Here is an 18,972-nt window from a genome sequence, read left to right on the forward strand (position 1 = left end):
CCAGGCAAATTGCCAAATTCTGTCTCCATTTGGTTAAATTCCATAATAAAAAAGCATAGCCATCCATAGTTTGTCCTGCTCTTTTTACGATTTTAACTATTTCAACGTCAGTGTTTTAAATATTAGAATTACTGCTGTTTCCAGAGAACAATATACATTTTAAGATAAGATTTTAAATTCTAAATGTATTTTTCTATGTCCTTTACATTTTTACGCTGGATTTAACTATTCTATTGATTGCTAAGGATGCATTGCCATTGTTATGGTCTCTGACCACAAATAAATTCATTCATTCATTCATTGCACATTTGAATCACAAGAGGTCTTTAAAATAGTCCACATTTTCAACACACACTAGATGGAGCCTGTTTATCAATTGACACTGTGGTCTGTGGCAAACGATCCATTTGCAAAACTCATTTGGTAACCATTAAGGTGGTTTTACAGAGAAAAGGTGTTTCTGTCACATCTCAGGGTGACCACTAAAAATAACAACTGAAAGGGATGTGCTCGTTTGTGAACATGGATAAATGTGGTAAAGATGTGCCGAGAAGCAACGGTCAGCGCAATGGCCAACAAGAGAAAGTAGATGCAGAAAATAAAACTAAACAAACTAAAAACTAAACCCATGCATAAACTTCCAAAATAAAGGTAATCTCCAGTTTTCTTGATCTACCGTTACGTTTATCAATGCATTAAAAACTGCAGAATTAAAATTACCTGAATCCTTGCTTCCGCTTGATTATTTTTAAGTCTTGAAGCTCCAGAAACCATATTGCACACTCAGTGCCGAGATAAGCAGAGTTCTCAGCCTCCGCGCACTGTTACACACATGCTGTCTAAAGCATTCCTTGCAGAAGCAGCTAAGCCAAAACTGTCCATTCTCAGTGCCAGCCAAGGTACTCTACGGTTTACTGCCACTACCACAAGCAACATGCATGGAAAGCTGCAAATTATTAGAATTTATTCTGAGCTGCCGCAAAAAAATTAATAGTTTTATTGCAGATGAAATCCAAGAAACTACATACATTACGCACTGCTTATCATTAGAATAAATTTAACAGAAATACACTGGTTTAGATACATTCTCCAAGTACATCGCACACATGGGGGAGAGGGGTTAAGTGCAAAGAAAGTGAAGTGCAATCACGGATGGCTGAACACTGGTAAGGTCAACACATGACATGGGGATACTCCCGGGGAAATCTAAGTAGCACTCTAAATGTTAGAAATAGTCCCATTTACATTAGGAATTTTAATTAAATATCATCAAGAGTCATTCCTTTTACAGAACATGACACGGCTCACAGGGTGAGCATGCTGTTTTCCTGAGCTACTTATCTGCACCTTTCAACTGCTTGAAGTATGACATCCATAGAGCCTTGAAATACATTTTCACTGGAGGCCAGTTGCATACATCCCCTCCATACAAAGCTTTTCAGATACACTTTAAAACAGTTAACTAATAAATTAACTATTAAATTTGAAATTATCATGATTAAATCAATTTAACCGAGTGTATTTTTCAAGTATACAAGTATTCTTTTTGTATATAGGCTCTCAAAAATGGGGATTTTCATTCCATAAATGGCAGTTTGCTAAAAAATTTTTTTAAAAAATATTGAAAATTTATGAATTTAGCTCTCCCAGAGAAGGCTGCACAATAGAAGGGGGATTTTTCTAATGTCCAGTGTCCTTTTTATAAAGGTGTAAAAGACTACCGGAAGATAGCAACATGCATTTTTAGGAAGCCACGGAGTAGTTAGCGCATTCTGCCGAACTTACATGCTGCCCATCTTAGAAGGCAAGCCTGACGGCGAAGGAGCGGCCTCTCTATCCCTAGACTCTCTCATGTCAGTGCTCATTCCACCTTCCTGAGCTTCTGCAACAGACGCAAGAGTGCCAGCCAAAGCCGCGTCCCCCGTCCCGGTATCAGAGGTTAAGTCACTGCTATCAGCATAAAGCAGTTCCATCTGGGTTGTGGTTCTACGACGTGCCTGAAGAAATTGGAGGGGATTAAAAAAATAACAACTTTGCAGGCAACTGAAAATGATTTTCATACATTTCAATCAGGGAGTGGGAACATTTTGAATTATTTCTCAATCTGAACAACAAATGCACTGGACCACAAGTTTATTTACACAAATAAAAAACAAGCAAGCACACCTTTCAGGCCTGTAGAGCAGTGAGTTGTATTTATTCAGCCTGACGAAGAGAGAAAGCCTAAGCAGGTCAGAAGTAAGTCCTGTTTTATTCAGTGGGCCTTACTCCCAGGTTTATTAGAAAGGCATCTAAAGTTATTTGCATTTGTTTGCAGATATGGGTACCACACTTAGGTCTCAAGCTCAGTTTGAATAAGCAGTTCCGATACAGCACACGGCACACCTGCGCTGCTCAACCGCGAACTGGGACAGCCCCGTTCTGCCCTTGGTGCATCAAGGATAACAGCTAACCAAAGAGAGATGCTTCTCTCCTCACCTAGTGAACCCAGCTACAAAGCCGGCTTAACATCAGCTTAACACATCCCCCCACTTTATTTGAGCTCAGGTTGACAAAGTTCTCATGCAAAAGGACAAAAGTAAGTAAAAGAAAGCAGGAAAAAATTGGAGTGAATTACAACAATTCGTCATAGAAGTGTTACCAGGCTTAAATAACTGAGGAACCCACAAGGACTGTGCAGGGGGGCAGATCCCATCCTTCCTCACAACTGGTCACCCACAACATCGTCCATCCCCGCCTGCAGCCACCGCCACCTCCATCTGATTTTCTCAAGTGGCAACAGCAATGGCTCCCGTTCCTCCTCCCGCACCCACCTGTCCACAGTGCCAGGGGCAGGGGGTGGGATTGCAGCATCTCCCACTCCTCTGCCCCTCCTGGCTTGAAGTGGCAATGAGTGGGGGAAGAAGAGGATCCTTTTTCTCCAGCCCCACCTGCTGCTGCTTCTCCCCTCCCCACTCATCTCCTCCCCCACTCAATTTAGACTTTTTTCAACTGAAAATACAAAGAACAACAGTACAACCACATACCTTGTTTTTAGATTTGACTTCCCCACAAAGCTTCATGAGGTCAGAAGACAAAGAACTGAAAATAAAAATAGGACAAGTGATGCCACGGTTCACTCGTTCGACAACATGGAGGTGTCTGCAAGCCAATGCTTTTAAACTGACAGAGCGATAGGTAAGTTCACACTGTAAGTGACTGGCCACAATATGGTTTAAGCCACAGAAACCATCCCTGTCAAGGGGGAAGAGATCAGTCATCAAGCTAAATTGTTCTAGAAACTCTGCAGAAATAGCCCTATAAATATATTTTCTCATTCTCCCACAGGTAACTGGAAGACCCTGCTGAAGCCAGGCATTCCAGCCCACATAAGACCATCCTGAATATACACATGGCTTTTTTTCAGCTGGAATGTGGTGGGACGGAGTTCCGGAACCTCTTGAAAATGGTCACATGGCTGGTGGCTCTGCCCCCTGATCTCCAGACAGAGGGGAGTTTAGATTGCCCTCCGTGCTGATCGGCGGCACGGAGGGCAATCTAAACTCCCCTCTGTCTGGAGATCAGGGGGCGAGGCCACCAGCCATGTGACCATTTTCTCCCAAGGGCAACCCACTGAGTTCCACCACCTCTTTCCCCAGAAAAAAGCCCTGAATATACATGAAGTTAACAGGCAAATGATTGAACCCAAAATACCTCTTATGAGTTTAATAGAGAACCTTGTGGGGATTGCCAACTGACCTTGTTAGCTTCTTCTCTTGACCAATTTTACTCCTTGACCCACTCCAAGACTCATTTACACCAAGAAGTGAGAAGAGCTATTACAGAAGCAGTCAAGGGCTAGAATTTGCACTAAGTTCTCACCTTCCGTCAGCCCCAGGGCTGTTCAAAGGAGCATCTTCATCTGTACTGTCTTCCATATTCTCTGGAAAATTTGCAATCATTATGTTGTTAGCCAGTTTCAGGTACAAGGCATGTTATTTCAAAGGCTATCTTAATTCTCCCAGAGTGAAAATCATGACGTGAAACAGCCTTCCCTTCATGAATACAACTGAACCCATGAGATCCTATTTCTCATAAGCTGATACTGTAGTCACAAATTTAAGGTTCTTTGCCCTTTCTTGAAATTCTCTGCCTTGGAAAGTGTGGCCACACTTCATTGCATACGATGACCATGGACAAAAAGAAAATCTATAACTAGGGCAGTAAAGTCGTAGAAAGAGACCTGTGCATCATATTCCTTAGCTGACCCCTTACACCTTTAGTCTTGCTCAGAATATTTAATGAAGCAAAAAAAAGTTTCTACTTTTCATTCATTTATCCCCCAAGTTGAGAATGACTGCATTTCATCAGCGGACAACCATTTTTGCCTTATAAAAGCAGGACAACTTTGCTATGCAACAGCCACTTAAACAGCTCTGTGCAGTGACAACGGTGTGCATCCCCTCTCACACAAGAGGAAAGCGAGCATGCTGGTCAATCAAGATCACAGTACTTCATACATATGATTGCATGCAAGGAAATGGCGGAGGGAGGAACCCATAATAAATGTGCCCACAGTCAACGAAAACGCTTCCATATACACCAAGGCCTAGGCAACAGGAGACAAAAAGGTCACATTTCACAACTGCTCTCCAAATGCAAAAACGAAACCTAGCATTCACGTTTGCACTAACCATTAAAATAGAAAGAGGTTATCTGCATAGAATATTGTAAGATTGCTCACAATTAATCGTTCTTCTTGAGGTAAAACCAGTCGCCATTACTAAAAGTATTCTAAGCTTTCTGTAAACCTGGGACTGCTGAACTTAAATGCAAACAAATTACACACAAGCGGCTCCTAAAACAGGAAACATGCATTTTATGTCCCAGCCTCCACTGCTCCTGTGATGAAGGGAACTCTCATTCTCGTAAGCTCACACTCTGAAAAGCTTTTTGGTCTCTAAGGTGCCACCAGATTCAATTCCTGTGTAACTTTCCATCCAGACCATATCAAGGATCAAGTGGATCTATTCCAGGGTTTGTTATTCTGCTATCTAAACTGAATTTCTAAATATAATTATCCTGCAAACATGCCCAACGAGTAATACATTTTTAATATACTTCTCTATAGGTTTTGTAAATGTACAACTTGCAATTCAGTAACCTCCATCCCAAAGACAGAAAGACATCTTTCTTTTATCGCAAGAATTTCCATGGGCCCTGGGGTTCTATCTCTGCACCACTAAATACAAGCTTACAAAGAGCCGTTCTCCTGACTAGCAGAGACATAAATTGCCTTTGATGCGACCGGGCAGAGAAGCTTCACATACTTTTTTTCTTTTAGACTATAAACATTTAATGTAGGAAAGTATCGGTAGCTTCACGAGTCACTTTCGTGGACTTATTTGTAGGGCTGGCATAACAACGTATTGTGCAAAAGGATACTGTAGAAAAGGATATTAGACATGCCACTGATGAAATATACCCATTTACATGCCTGCCTCCTCTGAAAAGACTTCTTTTTAGCCTCTGTAACAACATACTGATAAAACCAAGAAACTGAGCCCGCAATTGCTTGCACTTTTACATGAGCGGCACATAACTCAGTAGAGCTTGCTTCTAACTAATCGTGCCTAGTAAGAGACGGGTTAAAAATCTTCCAAAGTTATATAACCCATTACCCCAATTCAAAGCTCTGTATGTGCCAGAAGATCCCGTGCTAGCAGAAGAAAGTGTCTGTATGTACATTAAGTCTATGCTGTGGGATTTAGGTGGAGTAGGAAAAGAAGTCTCTTTAGGCAGCGCTTTAAACTATCTATTGATCAGTTCGCACATTGAAGGTTCCAAAAATGTCAACAGCATCATTTTTATGCTTTCTTTCTTTTTTTTGCAAAACATGCTGTATTTTTAAGGTGATTTATGTACTCTTATTTCCATCTTTTCCACCATTATTAAGTCGATAAATTCTCCAAAATGTATACAATTTGATTTCTTGTAGCTAGCTGGGCTGGGCGAGCAAGAATTCCCCAGCTACGCATTTCCTTGTTCTTTGTTATTATTTTTTTAAATGACAGGTAGTCCTAAGTCTACTGAATAAAAAAAAATTGTGCTAACCTGGAACAGGATGTCTCTGGAGAGATGATGTCCCTTCACTCTATTCCCTCCTCTCCCACACAGAGCATAACCTTCCACCTGAATTCCCTCAGCCGGAGGCCCTCAATATGGTGTCCAACACCTTTCCTGGCACTCACCACGTGTTTTCAGAAAACAAGTAGGGGCAGGGGGGGCTTCTGCCCAGCAAAGCTTTTGATTAGACAGTGAAGATTTAAATGGCTGTGCAGATTTTTAAAAACATTGCTTTGGCAGCATCTGCCACCACAGCACAAGAATCTTCACTGACTGAGTGAGGGCAAGCGGCAGCAGCCATTTTGTGGCTAGCCCACCACCACACTATGGGCCCTCAGGCTCAAAAAGGTTGGGGACCCCTGCCCTAAGGAAAGCCTACCAGGAACTTTCCCTGGGCAATGTCCTGTCTGGCAAGGGCAACTCTTAAGGCCCCATCTTCCACACTTCCAGCACTCCTAAATTATGACCTGGACAGCACTATTTTCAGTCCTATTGGCCTAAGTTTGCTTTCCCTTCTCATTCCTTCCACTATTATAACTCTCCTGAATCTCATCACTCTCATATGCACAAAAATCTCTCACTGCTGTTCTTCATTTCCCAACATGCAGAGAGAGGGAGAGAGGGAGAGGGGGGGAGGGAGAGAGAGAGAGAGAGAGAGAGAGAGAGAGAGAGAGAGAGAGAGAGAGAGAAGGCACCACTTGTTTACTACTTAGCATCATTGTTTTAGTATCAGGAGGAGTGACTGGGAGCATGCTTTCATGAATCAAAGCTCACTCTACTAGGTAAAGATGAAGTGAGTTTTGACTCAAAAACTTATACCCTAGAAAATTCTGTTGGTCTTTAAGGTGCTACTGTACTTGAATTTTGTGCTACTACTACAGACTAACATCCACTAGGGACATTTGTCATTAATCACTCTGTCCAAAAGGTACTGTGCCCCCATTTGAAATATTAAAGAGCTTCTGCCACATAAACTGAAATGGTTGGCAAAGCCTTTATTCAGATGGGAGCTCAGTCATTACTAGGGATGTGCGTTTCGGCATTCAGAATGCCGAAAGAATGCCGAAACAAAAGTGTTTCGGCATTCTTCAAGAATCCCGAAACGTTTCGGGGAATGCCGAAACGTTTCGGGATTGCCGAAAGAAAAACCCGAAACGTTTCGGGATTCTTTCGGCATTCTTTCGGCATTCGAGAATCGCCATTTTGATTTTGCTAGCCGTTTGCCTTAGCAAGCGGCTAGCAAAATCCTGCTGGAAGCAAAGGCTTCCTGCAGGCTTTTAGAAGAGGGGAAGGGGGGAGAAGGAGTGAATCACTCACTCCTTCTGTCACCCCCCACCCCTCTTGCAAAGGAGGATAGGGAATCCTGCTTTGCCTTGCAAATGCAAGGTGCAAGCATTGCATTGCACTTTGCATTTGCAAAGCAGCAGAGATTCCCGCCAAAACTAACAGGTAGGGGAGGGGGAGCAGGAGGAGGGTGGCTCTTGGAGTGTGGGTGGGGAAAGGCAGGGGACTGGGGACTTTAGGAGTCACCAATCCCACTGCTGCATTCTCATGCCAGCCAATAGATTTAAATCTTTGGCTGAGGCTGCAGCAGGGGATTTAAATTTGGAGCAAGACTGTCTGGAACACTTCTGTTGCTGCTGCTGCTGAGCTGTGACCGAGAGAGGAGAAGAAGAGAGACTGCACCTGGAGCCTGGAGGACATCTGCCTGGAGGATCAACTGTGCTGGACATCCTGAGAGGACACCTGGTAGGCCTTTTTAAAATTTTTGTAAATTTTTTTGATGCTGGGCAATGTGCTGCTGTGGCCTGCCTCTGCAAAAAGGTGTTGCAGTTTATTCTTGGCATGGCCTGGGGGACAGGTTGGGCAGACAATGTTTGATGGTGGGGTGGGGGTTTCAGCATTGGTTGTTGTGCTTGCCTTCTTAAAGCTTGATCCACTGTTTTAAGATTAAAACAAGAGTGTGCCAGCTTTGGGCCTACACAGGCCAGAAGCCTTTCTTCTGGCTGGCTCTCACAGTTGTGCTCCACAATCTGGAATGGTGTGGCTTGCTTTTCTGTGTCTGGTCCCCTGCTTGCAAGGATTCCCAACAGGCTCCGTCCTGATCAACTGTGCCAGCCTGTGGGCCACACACAGGTATGGCCTGGGGGACAGGTTGGGCAGACAATGTTTGATGGTGGGGGGGGGGGGTTCAGCATTGGTTGTTGTGCTTGCCTTCTTTAAGCTTGATCCACTGTTTTAAGATTAAAACAAGAGTGTGCCAGCTTTGGGCCTACACAGGCCAGAAGCCTTTCTTCTGGCTGGCTCTCACAGTTGTGCTTCACAATCTGGAATGGTGTGGCTTGCCTTTCTGTGTCTGGTCCCCTGCTTGCAAGGATTCCCAACAGGCTCCGTCCTGATCAACTGTGCCAGCCTGTGGGCCACACACAGGTATGGCCTGGGGGACAGGTTGGGCAGACAATGTTTGATGGTGGGGGGGGGGGTTCAGCATTGGTTGTTGTGCTTGCCTTCTTTAAGCTTGATCCACTGTTTTAAGATTAAAACAAGAGTGTGCCAGCTTCGGGCCTACACAGGCCAGAAGCCTTTCTTCTGGCTGGCTCTCACAGTTGTGCTTCACAATCTGGAATGGTGTGGCTTGCTTTTCTGTGTCTGGTCCCCTGCTTGCAAGGATTCCCAACAGGCTCCGTCCTGATCAACTGTGCCAGCCTGTGGGCCACACACAGGTATGGCCTGGGGGACAGGTTGGGCAGACAATGTTTGATGGTGGGGGGGGGGGGTTCAGCATTGGTTGTTGTGCTTGCCTTCTTTAAGCTTGATCCACTGTTTTAAGATTAAAACAAGAGTGTGCCAGCTTCGGGCCTACACAGGCCAGAAGCCTTTCTTCTGGCTGGCTCTCACAGTTGTGCTTCACAATCTGGAATGGTGTGGCTTGCTTTTCTGTGTCTGGTCCCCTGCTTGCAAGGATTCCCAACAGGCTCCGTCCTGATCAACTGTGCCAGCCTGTGGGCCACACACAGGTATAGCCTGGGGGACAGGTTGGGCAGACAATGTTTGATGGTGGGGGGGGGGTTCAGCATTGGTTGTTGTGCTTGCCTTCTTTAAGCTTGATCCACTGTTTTAAGATTAAAACCAGAGTGTGCCAGCTTCGGGCCTACACAGGCCAGAAGCCTTTCTTCTGGCTGGCTCTCACAGTTGTGCTTCACAATCTGGAATGGTGTGGCTTGCTTTTCTGTGTCTGGTCCCCTGCTTGCAAGGATTCCCAACAGGCTCCGTCCTGATCAACTGTGCCAGCCTGTGGGCCACACACAGGTATGCTGCTTTGGCCAAGGTAACCCTTTTTGGTTGCTGGCCTGGCACTCACAGTTGTGCTCCACAATCTGGAATGGTGTGGCTTGCGTTTCTGTGTCTGGTCCCCTGCTTGCAAGGATTCCCAACAGGCTCCGTCCTGATCAACTGTGCCAGCCTTCGGCCCACACACAGGCCTGCTGCTCCGGCTTTGGTAACCCTTCCCGTTTGCTGGCCTGGCACTCACTGTTTTGCTTCACATTCAGGTTGTTTATCGTTGGTGGACCTCTTCTGGACTGGACTGCACTTGGTTGACATCGGCCTGCAGATCTCTGCGTGGAGGATCAACATTGCTGGACATCTGCACTGGTGGACTGGTAGGGTTGTTGTTAAATTTGGTTTTTGAGCTTATGTCTGCTGCTGTGCCTACCTGCAAGCATATGCTTTGGCTCTGTCTTTATGGCTTGGGCCGGGGGGGGGGGGGCATTTTCTGGTTGGGCAAGAGGATATTGTTTGGGGGTTAGGGGGGCCAGCATTGATCGCAGTGCCTGCTTTCTTTCATGTTTCATTTTTCAAGTTTGAGTGTGGGGTGGGCATGAACTGCTGTTTCACAGGACTAAAAAATGAGTGTGCCAGCTTCTGGCCTGCACAGGCCAGAAGCTCTGCTGGGTGGATGTGTTTTGTTTTGCTGCTGGTTGGCCCTAGCCTTTAAGGGGGGGGGGCTGACTTGGCTTGTGCAACGGGGCCTTGAATTTTGGGGTTGCGTGTGCGGCGTGTGGTGTTGACTCTGCTAACATTTCCAATTTTCTTGACAGCATCGTGGAGGAGAGGAGGACCAGCTGCAAGACCGCCTGAACATCGCTGGACTGCAGGACTGGTGTTACTGTGAGCGAGTCCGGGTTCACATTTGGGTGGCCTTGGGGGTGGGTTCTTGCTAGCTTGGGAGGGGGGAGGCTCATCTTCAAAACACCACATCCACACCCCACACCGACATACCACAGAAACATCGGTCCCGCTAAATAGTGTCTCTTAGGTAGGTAGGCCAGTTGGTAGGTGATCAGTGGATAATTGCCCTCAACATAATTATTAGGGAAACCGAGCCTAGTTTTTTTTAAAAAACTAAATAGGGACTCAGCAGGGAAAGCATTAGTGAGTGAGTGTTAGGTTTGAATTCTATATATATATATATATATATATAAAAATTTGTAATAGCTGTCAATAGGCTTCCCATTAGTGCCCCCATAACTAGGGTTCCACTGCCCATCTCTGGCACCCGTGGTGGTGCCAGGCCGGCCCGGGCATACTAGTGTGTGAGTGTTTAAGGCTTTGTCACCTGTTATTGGGGTTTAGGGCCAGCTCAATTCCAGAGGAATTCAGCTGATTGGCAGGCTCAGGTTCCCTGACATAAATAGGGTTGCTTAAAAAGGCACTTGATTGTTCATCTCCAAGTCACAGAGCCACTAGAAACACAGATTTATAGCAGGTTAGTTAGGTCTTGAAAACAAAGTTGACCTTTGTTTTCTAAATCTTTTCTGATTAGTTAGGGTTGAATTTGGGAGGGGAAAGTATGTCAGAGAGGAAAGCAGAGAGGGGACCCGGGGGAAAGGCTAGGGAGAAATCTAGAGGGGAGGAGGGGAGGGGGAGGGGGACTGCTGCGGCAGCCCCTCCATCTGAGCGGAGGAGGCCCTCCCCTGCGCTGCTGCCGTTCACCAGCCTGGCTTCTGGTGACAGGAAGAGGGTTCGCAAGACTCTCTTTCCTGAGGCAGCTGCTGGAGGGCCACCCCCAACCCGGGTGCGTGAGGCAGGGGCTGGCACTGGGCAGGGGCCTGCTGCTGAGGCTCCTCCTCCTCCAGTGGTTGCGAGCCAGCTGCTGGAGGAGGGGCAGCATGTGGTGTCTCCTGGGATGGGCGCGGAGCACATGACTTTCCCTGCGCTCCCGCTCACCCCAGGAACCCGGAGGATGTTGGAGGAACTGCCCGTGAGACCCCCCCTGGGGCGGTCCACCCCAGTTTCCTCTGAGGCCAGCAGCAGGCCTCTCGCGGCTGTGCAGGAGGAGAGGACGCGGGAGGAAGAGGCAGAGACTGTGGTGGAAGAGCCCACATCTCTGCCCCTTCAGCCTCGTCCATCCCCACCTGCCCGGCCGAGAGTGGGACACGGTGTGTCCGGCCAGAGCACCTCACAGGAGGTGCCGCAGGGTGGTCCCGAACGCGCTTCTCCTGGGAAGCGTGGGATGCCCTTTTCCTCCGAAATCTGGAAGCACTTCCAGACAACGGAGGATCCCCGAGCAGCCCTGTGCCTGCATTGTAGGCAGCACGTCAGCCGTGGCAAAGATGTGTGGCATCTCTCCACGTCTGGGATGAGGCACCATATGAAGAGGCACCACCAGGCGGTGCTTCTTCGGGAGGAGGGTTCGAGTGGCGCCGCACGGCCGCCAGCTAGCCAGAAGGAGGCAGGCTCCTCTGGTGCTCTCCCCCCAAGGGTACCTGCAGGAAAGGGACGCCAAGCCTCTCTCCCGGAGATGCTTGGTATGCAGGGCGCTAGTGTGCCCAGAGAGGGGATCCGGAGGGCGAGCAGGCGCATCACGCGCCACATCGTCAACATGATAGCAGTGGATGGGCAACCGTATTCCGTAGTTGAAGACTTCGGCTTCTCAGGGCTGCTCCAAGATTGCTTTCCCTGGTACGCCGTCCCTGCTCGCACGTCGTTGAGCAGATCGGTGGTGCCCTCGTTTTACAGGGCTGCCAGGGATCATGTGAAGGCACAGCTGTCCCGGGTTGCCGGGAGAACTGTGCACTTCACATCGGACATCTGGACCTGCCCAAGTGTGCAGCAAGCGTACCTCTCGCTTACTGCTCACTGGTGGGAACCCGAGTCGGTGCTGGGTGGGGGCCGGGGGGAGGTGCCTAGCACAGCTAGACAGGGAAGGATGCGAGACCGCCAGGCCGGCTACTGCAAGGCCTTGCTTCACGCCGAGGTGCTCGACGTGTCCCACACGGCGGAGAACATCGCTGCCACCTTAAGGAGACAGTTGGACGAGTGGATAGGCCAGGGACCCGCCACCGTGGGATGCATGGTGACGGACGGTGGCAAGAACATGAGGGCAGCGGCGCATCTAGTGAGCCGAGAGAGCGTCTACTGTGCCGCTCACAAGCTTCACCTAGTGGTGAGAGATGCGCTGGGGTTGGGCTCCTCGAAGGAACCCGTGGATACCCGGACCCGTGAACTCCAGTTACTTGTCCAGAAATGTCGGAGGCTCACGGGTCACTTCTCGCGCAGCGTGAAGGCCACGCACGAACTGCGCCAGACACAGGTCAGGACAGGTGTGCCAGAGCACGCTCTGATCACTGACGTCAGCACTCGCTGGAACTCCACCTGCGCCATGCTTGAGCGCTTGGTGGAGCAGCAGGCCGCACTCCACGCGTGGCTCTCCGAGCACCGCGGTGCGAGTCAGGTGGGTGAGTTCAACCGGGAGGATTGGCTCACCATCACCCAGACAGTGGAGGTCCTGAAGCCCTTCAAGGACTTCACTGTGGCGGTCTCGTCAGACACGGCGACCCTCGGTCTGGTCATTCCCCTGGTGCACACGCTCCAGAGGAATCTGGCCACCCTTGCAGACCGGGTCGCGCCCCGTGCTGACCTTGTTCCAGCGGTGCGCGCATTAGTGAGAAGGCTGCAGCAGGGCATAGCTGCCAGGCTAACTCCTCTCACTAAGGAAGAGTCATACATGTTGGCGACCATGTGTGACCCGCGCATAAAGGGCACTTTCGCCGAGCGGGACGGGAACCTCACCCAAGCCAGAGACGGGCTCTGCTCTTGGGTGAGGCGCAGGCAGGCCAAGAGGGGACGCCTGTCGACAGGGGGGACGCAAGAGGGGCCCTGCCGTGCGGGTCCCTCTGACGCCCCCTCTGCGCAGGCCCCCCCCGAGGCCACCACCGGAGTGCCGATGGAGATGGAGATGCTCCGGTGGGCCCTCGTCCCCTCTGGGGTCGTGAGGACCGTGAGAGAGGATCCGGCGGAGGCGATGGTCAGGGACTACCTCGCGGAGCCCTGCGAGTCGCTCTCCACCGATCCGCTCAGCTACTGGGCCAGGAAGGAGTCGGTCTGGCCGGACCTCTCCCTCGAGGCGCAGCGGCTGCTCTCATGCCCTCCGACGAGCGTGGAGAGCGAGCGCGTCTTTTCACATGCGGGCGACATTGTCGGCCCACATCGCACTCGCCTTCTCCCATGGAGAGTCGAGCAGTTGACCTTCCTGAAGGTCAACTCTCGCCTCTTCGATTTCTCAGGACTGGACTTCCAGAGTGACTGAGGTGAGCCCAACTTGTGGCCTGCATCCTCTATGAGTCCAATCCTTTGGAATCGCGCTCTCCCCTGTATAAAACCCTGTATATACAGTTAAAACCGGCCAGTAGAGGGAGGGTGGTTAGGAACCAGTGGCAAAGGGAAAACACCCAGCAATTTGAAAGCCCCCCCCCCAGGGTATTCAAAACATCTCCCATCACTGAGACATACCCTGTGGGACCAAATTTATTATGAGAAATAATGCCCCAGAAACATGGATTGCTACTGGAGGGAGAAACAGGTTAGATAGGGATTGCTTAGGTGTTTTTATCAGATGAACTCCTTGTAAAAAAAAATTGTAGAAGAATTGTTGTACTGTTTTTTGCAAGTTGATGTTCCGTTCATGTAAAAAAAAGGAAAAAAAACCAAAAAAAAATGTTGTGATTATGTTTTTTAAAAGTTGATTGAATGTTCATGTTTAAAAAAAAAAAAATTTGATGTTAATGTTGGGTTTGCATGGTTGGGGGATGCGGGTAGAGTGGTGGATGGGCACCGGCCAATGATGATCTCTCACAGATGTTCCCAGGTAAATTCTGAGGCTGGTGTGGGGGTGGGGGGAGACCTCTGCAGAACTGCTCCAGAAATACCATTGTCCAGTGCCTTGGAAGTGCCCAGTTCAGCTTTGTGTGTCTGAACTGAAAGCACAGCCACAGGAAATGACATAGGTTCTGCTGGACCCTGTTGCAGTGGTTCCCCCCCCATTTAGTCATGTTATGGAGGGAGAGTTGTATTAGGCTGGTAGTTATGATCATCTTCTGTTTCCATGCCCTGTTGTGCCCGCTCACTATGTAACCTGCTGTAATGTTCAAAACTTTACTGTTTGTCCATTTCAAAAGAAAAATTGTGTTTAAGATTCTCTGATGTGTAGTTAATTGTGTTGTGTTGTGCTATGAGGGACAATAAGTGTAATATGTTGTGATTTGTTGACCACTTGTAATTTGAAAATGAGAAAATAAAGGTTTTTTAAACTTAATGATTGTGTGTCTGTGTTCCCTTCTTTGATGGGAGGTTGGTTCCCAGCATAGGGAACAATGGGGCAGGCTGGCCAGCCTGTTCCTGGGGTACTGGGTGTGGGGCAGCTGAGGGTGGTTTTGGTTCTGAGACGGGCTGAGTGGAGGATTTGGGTCTGTGTGTGGCAGCTGGGGTGGGGGAACTGGGTTTGTGTGGGGCTGTAAGGAGTGGACTATGGGGGATGAGAGCACTGGTTGTCCCTTGTGCCCAAGTAGGCCCCTGCTACTGTCCTGGTGTGGGCTTCCATGCCTCCATCAGTTGCTGGCCCTCCTTTGCCATCTTTTTCTGAAATTTTCCTAGGGCTGCCAAACTCCTGGTTGGGCTTGAGTTCAGGTTAGAGAGAGTAGTTCCCTACAGAGAAACTGGCTGCTTCCAAGGGCAATCTCTTTAGAGGGCAAATGCGGACCATGGATTCTGGGGGAGATCCCTACTCAGATTTTCCTTTCCACAAGTCCCACCCCCAAATTGCCAGTAACTTCCAAGGCCAGAGTTTGCCACCCCAGAGAGATCCCGTTCCCACCCTCTTAGCCTTGGCATGAAAGTTGTAGCCCCCATGGAACGCTTCCAGGTTCCTGATTCCAAGCCCAATGACACCAATGTAAGACAATCCAGACCTCCATCAAAAATGGATTTTAAGTAGCAGTGGGATTGGGCTGCATTTCAGTCATTCACATATCTGGTTGTGTTCCCAAACATTTAGCTTATGTTTTTTTAAATCAGCGTATGGCACTGAAGGACACTTTTAAATGGTTCTAAAAACATTTTTTTATTATGAAGTATTTAATGTGGCATTGATCAAGGGCAGGCCTTTTGGCCAAATGAGCAGTATCAGTACAGTAAAATTTAGACTAAGCTCATAGGAGGAAAAAGCATTCACACTGTGAAGTGGGAAGAAAGTTTCAATTTACATGTACCATGGACTCCGAAAAAGACATGTAAGTGGGATCCAGACCAAATCAGGCCTGCTTTCTCCCTTGAAGATATCAATTGATGATAGTGCTTATGTCACATCATGAGAAGACAAGGTTCACTAGAAAAGACAATAATGCTAAGAAAAATTGAAGGCAGTAGGGAAAAGAAGAATACCCTAGATGTGGTAGATTGACTGCGGTTTGCAATACATGGACAAGGTTTTTGGGATACTGTGGAGCTCAATATAATTCTAAAGTACACCACAAGTGATTTGAATGCATAAAACATACAGACACATACACATAAAATGTATATACCCCCTCCCCACCAAATTAAAGGTTTATCTTATGCCCCGGTTTTCTCCCCCATGGGAACCTAGAGTGGTTTACACATTGCTGTTCTCCCTTGATTTGTTTCACCCTCATCACAACCAGGCTAACAATAGACAGCTGCTCCATGCCTCACATTGGAGTGACTCCACCGATGGCCTTCTTAGTTGTTGGAGGGGGTGGAGGGGGGGGAGGAAGGAAACAACGCACTCCTGCCCACTCTATCTGGGGCCTAGGTGACCAAATTGCTTGGCCTTGGCAAGGAGCCAGTGGTGGGGCGGCACTGGTTCTGGGGCCCCGTCCAGAACATTTGTCCAGGGCCCCAAAATCACGTAGACTGCCTCTGGAAAACACAACACAATTGTTTACTTAGGCTGAGCCAAGAACATCCATCAAGCCTACAAGGCACAGAATCAGAGTCTGCCAGATTCTAGACCAACTCTCTAGCCATTGCACTACAGTGGATATCTAAAAACTGTTCATACCCCCACCAGCAACTTGAACATTTTTCTCCAAAAGGCACAACTTGGCTGGGTCTCAAAAAGGACTATGATGCATGGGCCTGTCAATGCATACTGGTACTAAGGCTCTGGCCGGGGGGAGGGGGGCATTGTGCCAATGCCACCCTGGCTTTGGAAGGGGACAGTAAAATAGAAGAAATAATCTAGCTTCAGTGCCTCCCCCCCTTCTCTGTCTCTCTCTCTCTCTATAATGTGAGTGAAAACATTACTATACCATCACTGAAGCCTACAGGATACTTAGGGTCTGTTCACACACGCATGATCATTTAATGGCAATGCTCTGGCATGATGATGTTTGTTCTAGGAGGTGATGTGATCATCACACAAGGCTGGGGAGCACGCACAATTCACAGCAGGCAGATTTGGGCCACAAGGGATCCTGCTTTGGCCTGTAGGGCCCAAATCAGCCCACTGCAAAGCACAGGCATACTCTCAGGGCAGCCAGATGACATCAGTGACATCACGGCAGCAGCCCCTGGAGCGTACCTTGAAGGCTCATTCACTGACTTTCCCCCTTCGGGGTGATAGGTGAGAGTGGGGGATCCCCCACCAAGGGGAAACGGATCCCTAATTGTGTCTGAGGTTGTGGAAATCAAATGGGTCATTACCTCCATATTGCTTCTGTCTTTGAGGGACTTACATGCACATTATATTTAACTCCAGATTTCTTGATTGTCAAGGAATGCATGTGGTGGGGGGTAGGGGGGAAGGGTGGGAGAAGGGCGGCATTTGGCATGCAAAATGCCACCCCTGGCAAGACAAGCCTCTCCCAGCTGTCGGTGGTAGAGATGAGAGCAGAGCACCCACTTGGGGAGGCCATGAAATGGCCCCCCCAAGTGGGAGCAGGCTGAGCCTTGGTGGGGGGATGGGAGGAAGGGTGGGAGAAGGGCCCCAGAGGGTTGGGGGGGGATTTTGTTGCTGTGGTTCCCCCCCATTAAGTCATGTTATGGAGGGAGAGTTGTATTAGGCTGGTAGTTATTATGATCATCTTCTGTTTCCATGCCCTGTTGTGCCCGCTCACTATGTGACCTGTTGTAATGTTCAAAACTTTACTGTTTGTCCATTTCAAAAAAAAAATTGTGTTTAAGATTCTCTGATGTGTAGTTAATTGTGTTGTGTTGTGCTATGAGGGACAATAAGTGTAATATGTTGTGATTTGTTGACCACTTGTAATTTGAAAATGAGAAAATAAAGGTTTTTTAAACTTAATGATTGTGTGTCTGTGTTCCCTTCTTTGATGGGAGGTTGGTTCCCAGCATAGGGAACAATGGGGCAGGCTGGCCAGCCTTCTCTGCGGGTGGTGGGGGGGTCAGGGGGGTGGTTGTCTGTGTGCCAGGGCAGGTGCTCTTTCCCAGGGACGATTTGGCACTGCCACCATTGTGGCACCCCTTGTCTGTGCAGAACTGCCCTGGGAAAGAGAGTTTAGGGGTTCCCAAAAGGGGAGGGCAGGCCAGCCTGTTCCTGGGGTTATGGTGGGTGTGGGGCAGGTGGGGGTGGATTTGGGTCTGTGAGGGGCTACTGGGGGGATTTGGGTCTGTGTGTGGCAGCTGGGGTGGGGGAACTGGGTTTGTGTGGGGCTGTGAGGGGTGGACTTTAGGGGCTGAGAGCACCTACTTGGGGAGGCCATGAAATGGCCCCCCCAAGTGGGAGCAGGCTGAGCCTTGGTGGGGGGTGGGAGGAGGGGTGGGAGAAGGGCCCCAGAGGGTTGGGGGGCATTTTGCATGCAAAATGCCACCCCTGGCAACACAAGCCTCCCCCAGCTGTCAGTGGTAGAGATTAGAGCACCTACTTGGGGAGGCCATGAAATGGCCCCCCCAAGTGGGAGCAGGCTGAGCCTTGGTGGGGGGTGGGAGGAGGGGTGGGAGAAGGGCCCCTGAGGGCTGGGGGGCATTTTGCATGCAAAATGCCACCCCTGGCAAAGGAAGCCTGCCTCTTCATTTTTTCCCCATAGGAAATAATGAAGAGAGATCAGCAGCAGCATGCTAACAATATGCTGCTCCTTTGCTTTCTTATGGGGAGGATGGGGGGACCTGCTTTGGGGGGCCATAACATGGCCCCCCAAAGTCCAATCTGTCTGAAACTTGGGTAGTTGTTAGAGAAGGGTTAGAGGAAGGTCCCCACCAATTTTGGGCTTATTTGGTGGGAAAATGCCTCCTCCAGGCGTCCTGAAAGACGGAGGCATTTTCCCAGCAAAAAAACCCGAAAGAATCCCGAAAGAATGCCGAAATAATGCCGAATCCCGAATCCCGAAAGAGATTCTTGTTTCGGCTTTCGGCTAATGCCGGTAGAGAATCTTGTTTCGGGTAATCCCGAAACAAGAAAGCCGAAAGTTTTTTCCTTGCACACCCCTAGTCATTACTACAGACAGGCACAAACCGGCAAAATGGCAGTTCATTGCAGTTCGTGGTTCATCGTGTTTCACAAACCACAAACTGGCATGAAATTGTCTGGTTCGCGAACCAGTTCATTTG

At 48.8% G+C, this 18,972-nt stretch overlaps 1 protein-coding gene across 9 annotated transcripts in view; it reads right to left on the minus strand.

Moving 5' to 3' along the window:
* Positions 1-18,972, minus strand: part of KIF21A (kinesin family member 21A) — a 177,709-nt gene that overhangs the window by 40,414 nt on the left and 118,323 nt on the right. For all 9 annotated transcript variants that reach the window (XM_054988270.1, XM_054988269.1, XM_054988273.1 and 6 more), the window contains 3 exons: positions 3,862-3,922; positions 3,027-3,081; positions 1,786-1,997 (listed from right to left, as the gene is read on the minus strand). In XM_054988270.1, coding sequence (XP_054844245.1) covers positions 1,786-1,997; positions 3,027-3,081; positions 3,862-3,922 — 328 coding nt within the window. The remainder of the gene's footprint in view (positions 1-1,785; positions 1,998-3,026; positions 3,082-3,861; positions 3,923-18,972) is intronic.

The sequence above is a fragment of the Eublepharis macularius genome, chromosome 9 (genome assembly GCF_028583425.1).
Source record: "Eublepharis macularius isolate TG4126 chromosome 9, MPM_Emac_v1.0, whole genome shotgun sequence".
Lineage (NCBI taxonomy): Eukaryota > Metazoa > Chordata > Lepidosauria > Squamata > Eublepharidae > Eublepharis > Eublepharis macularius.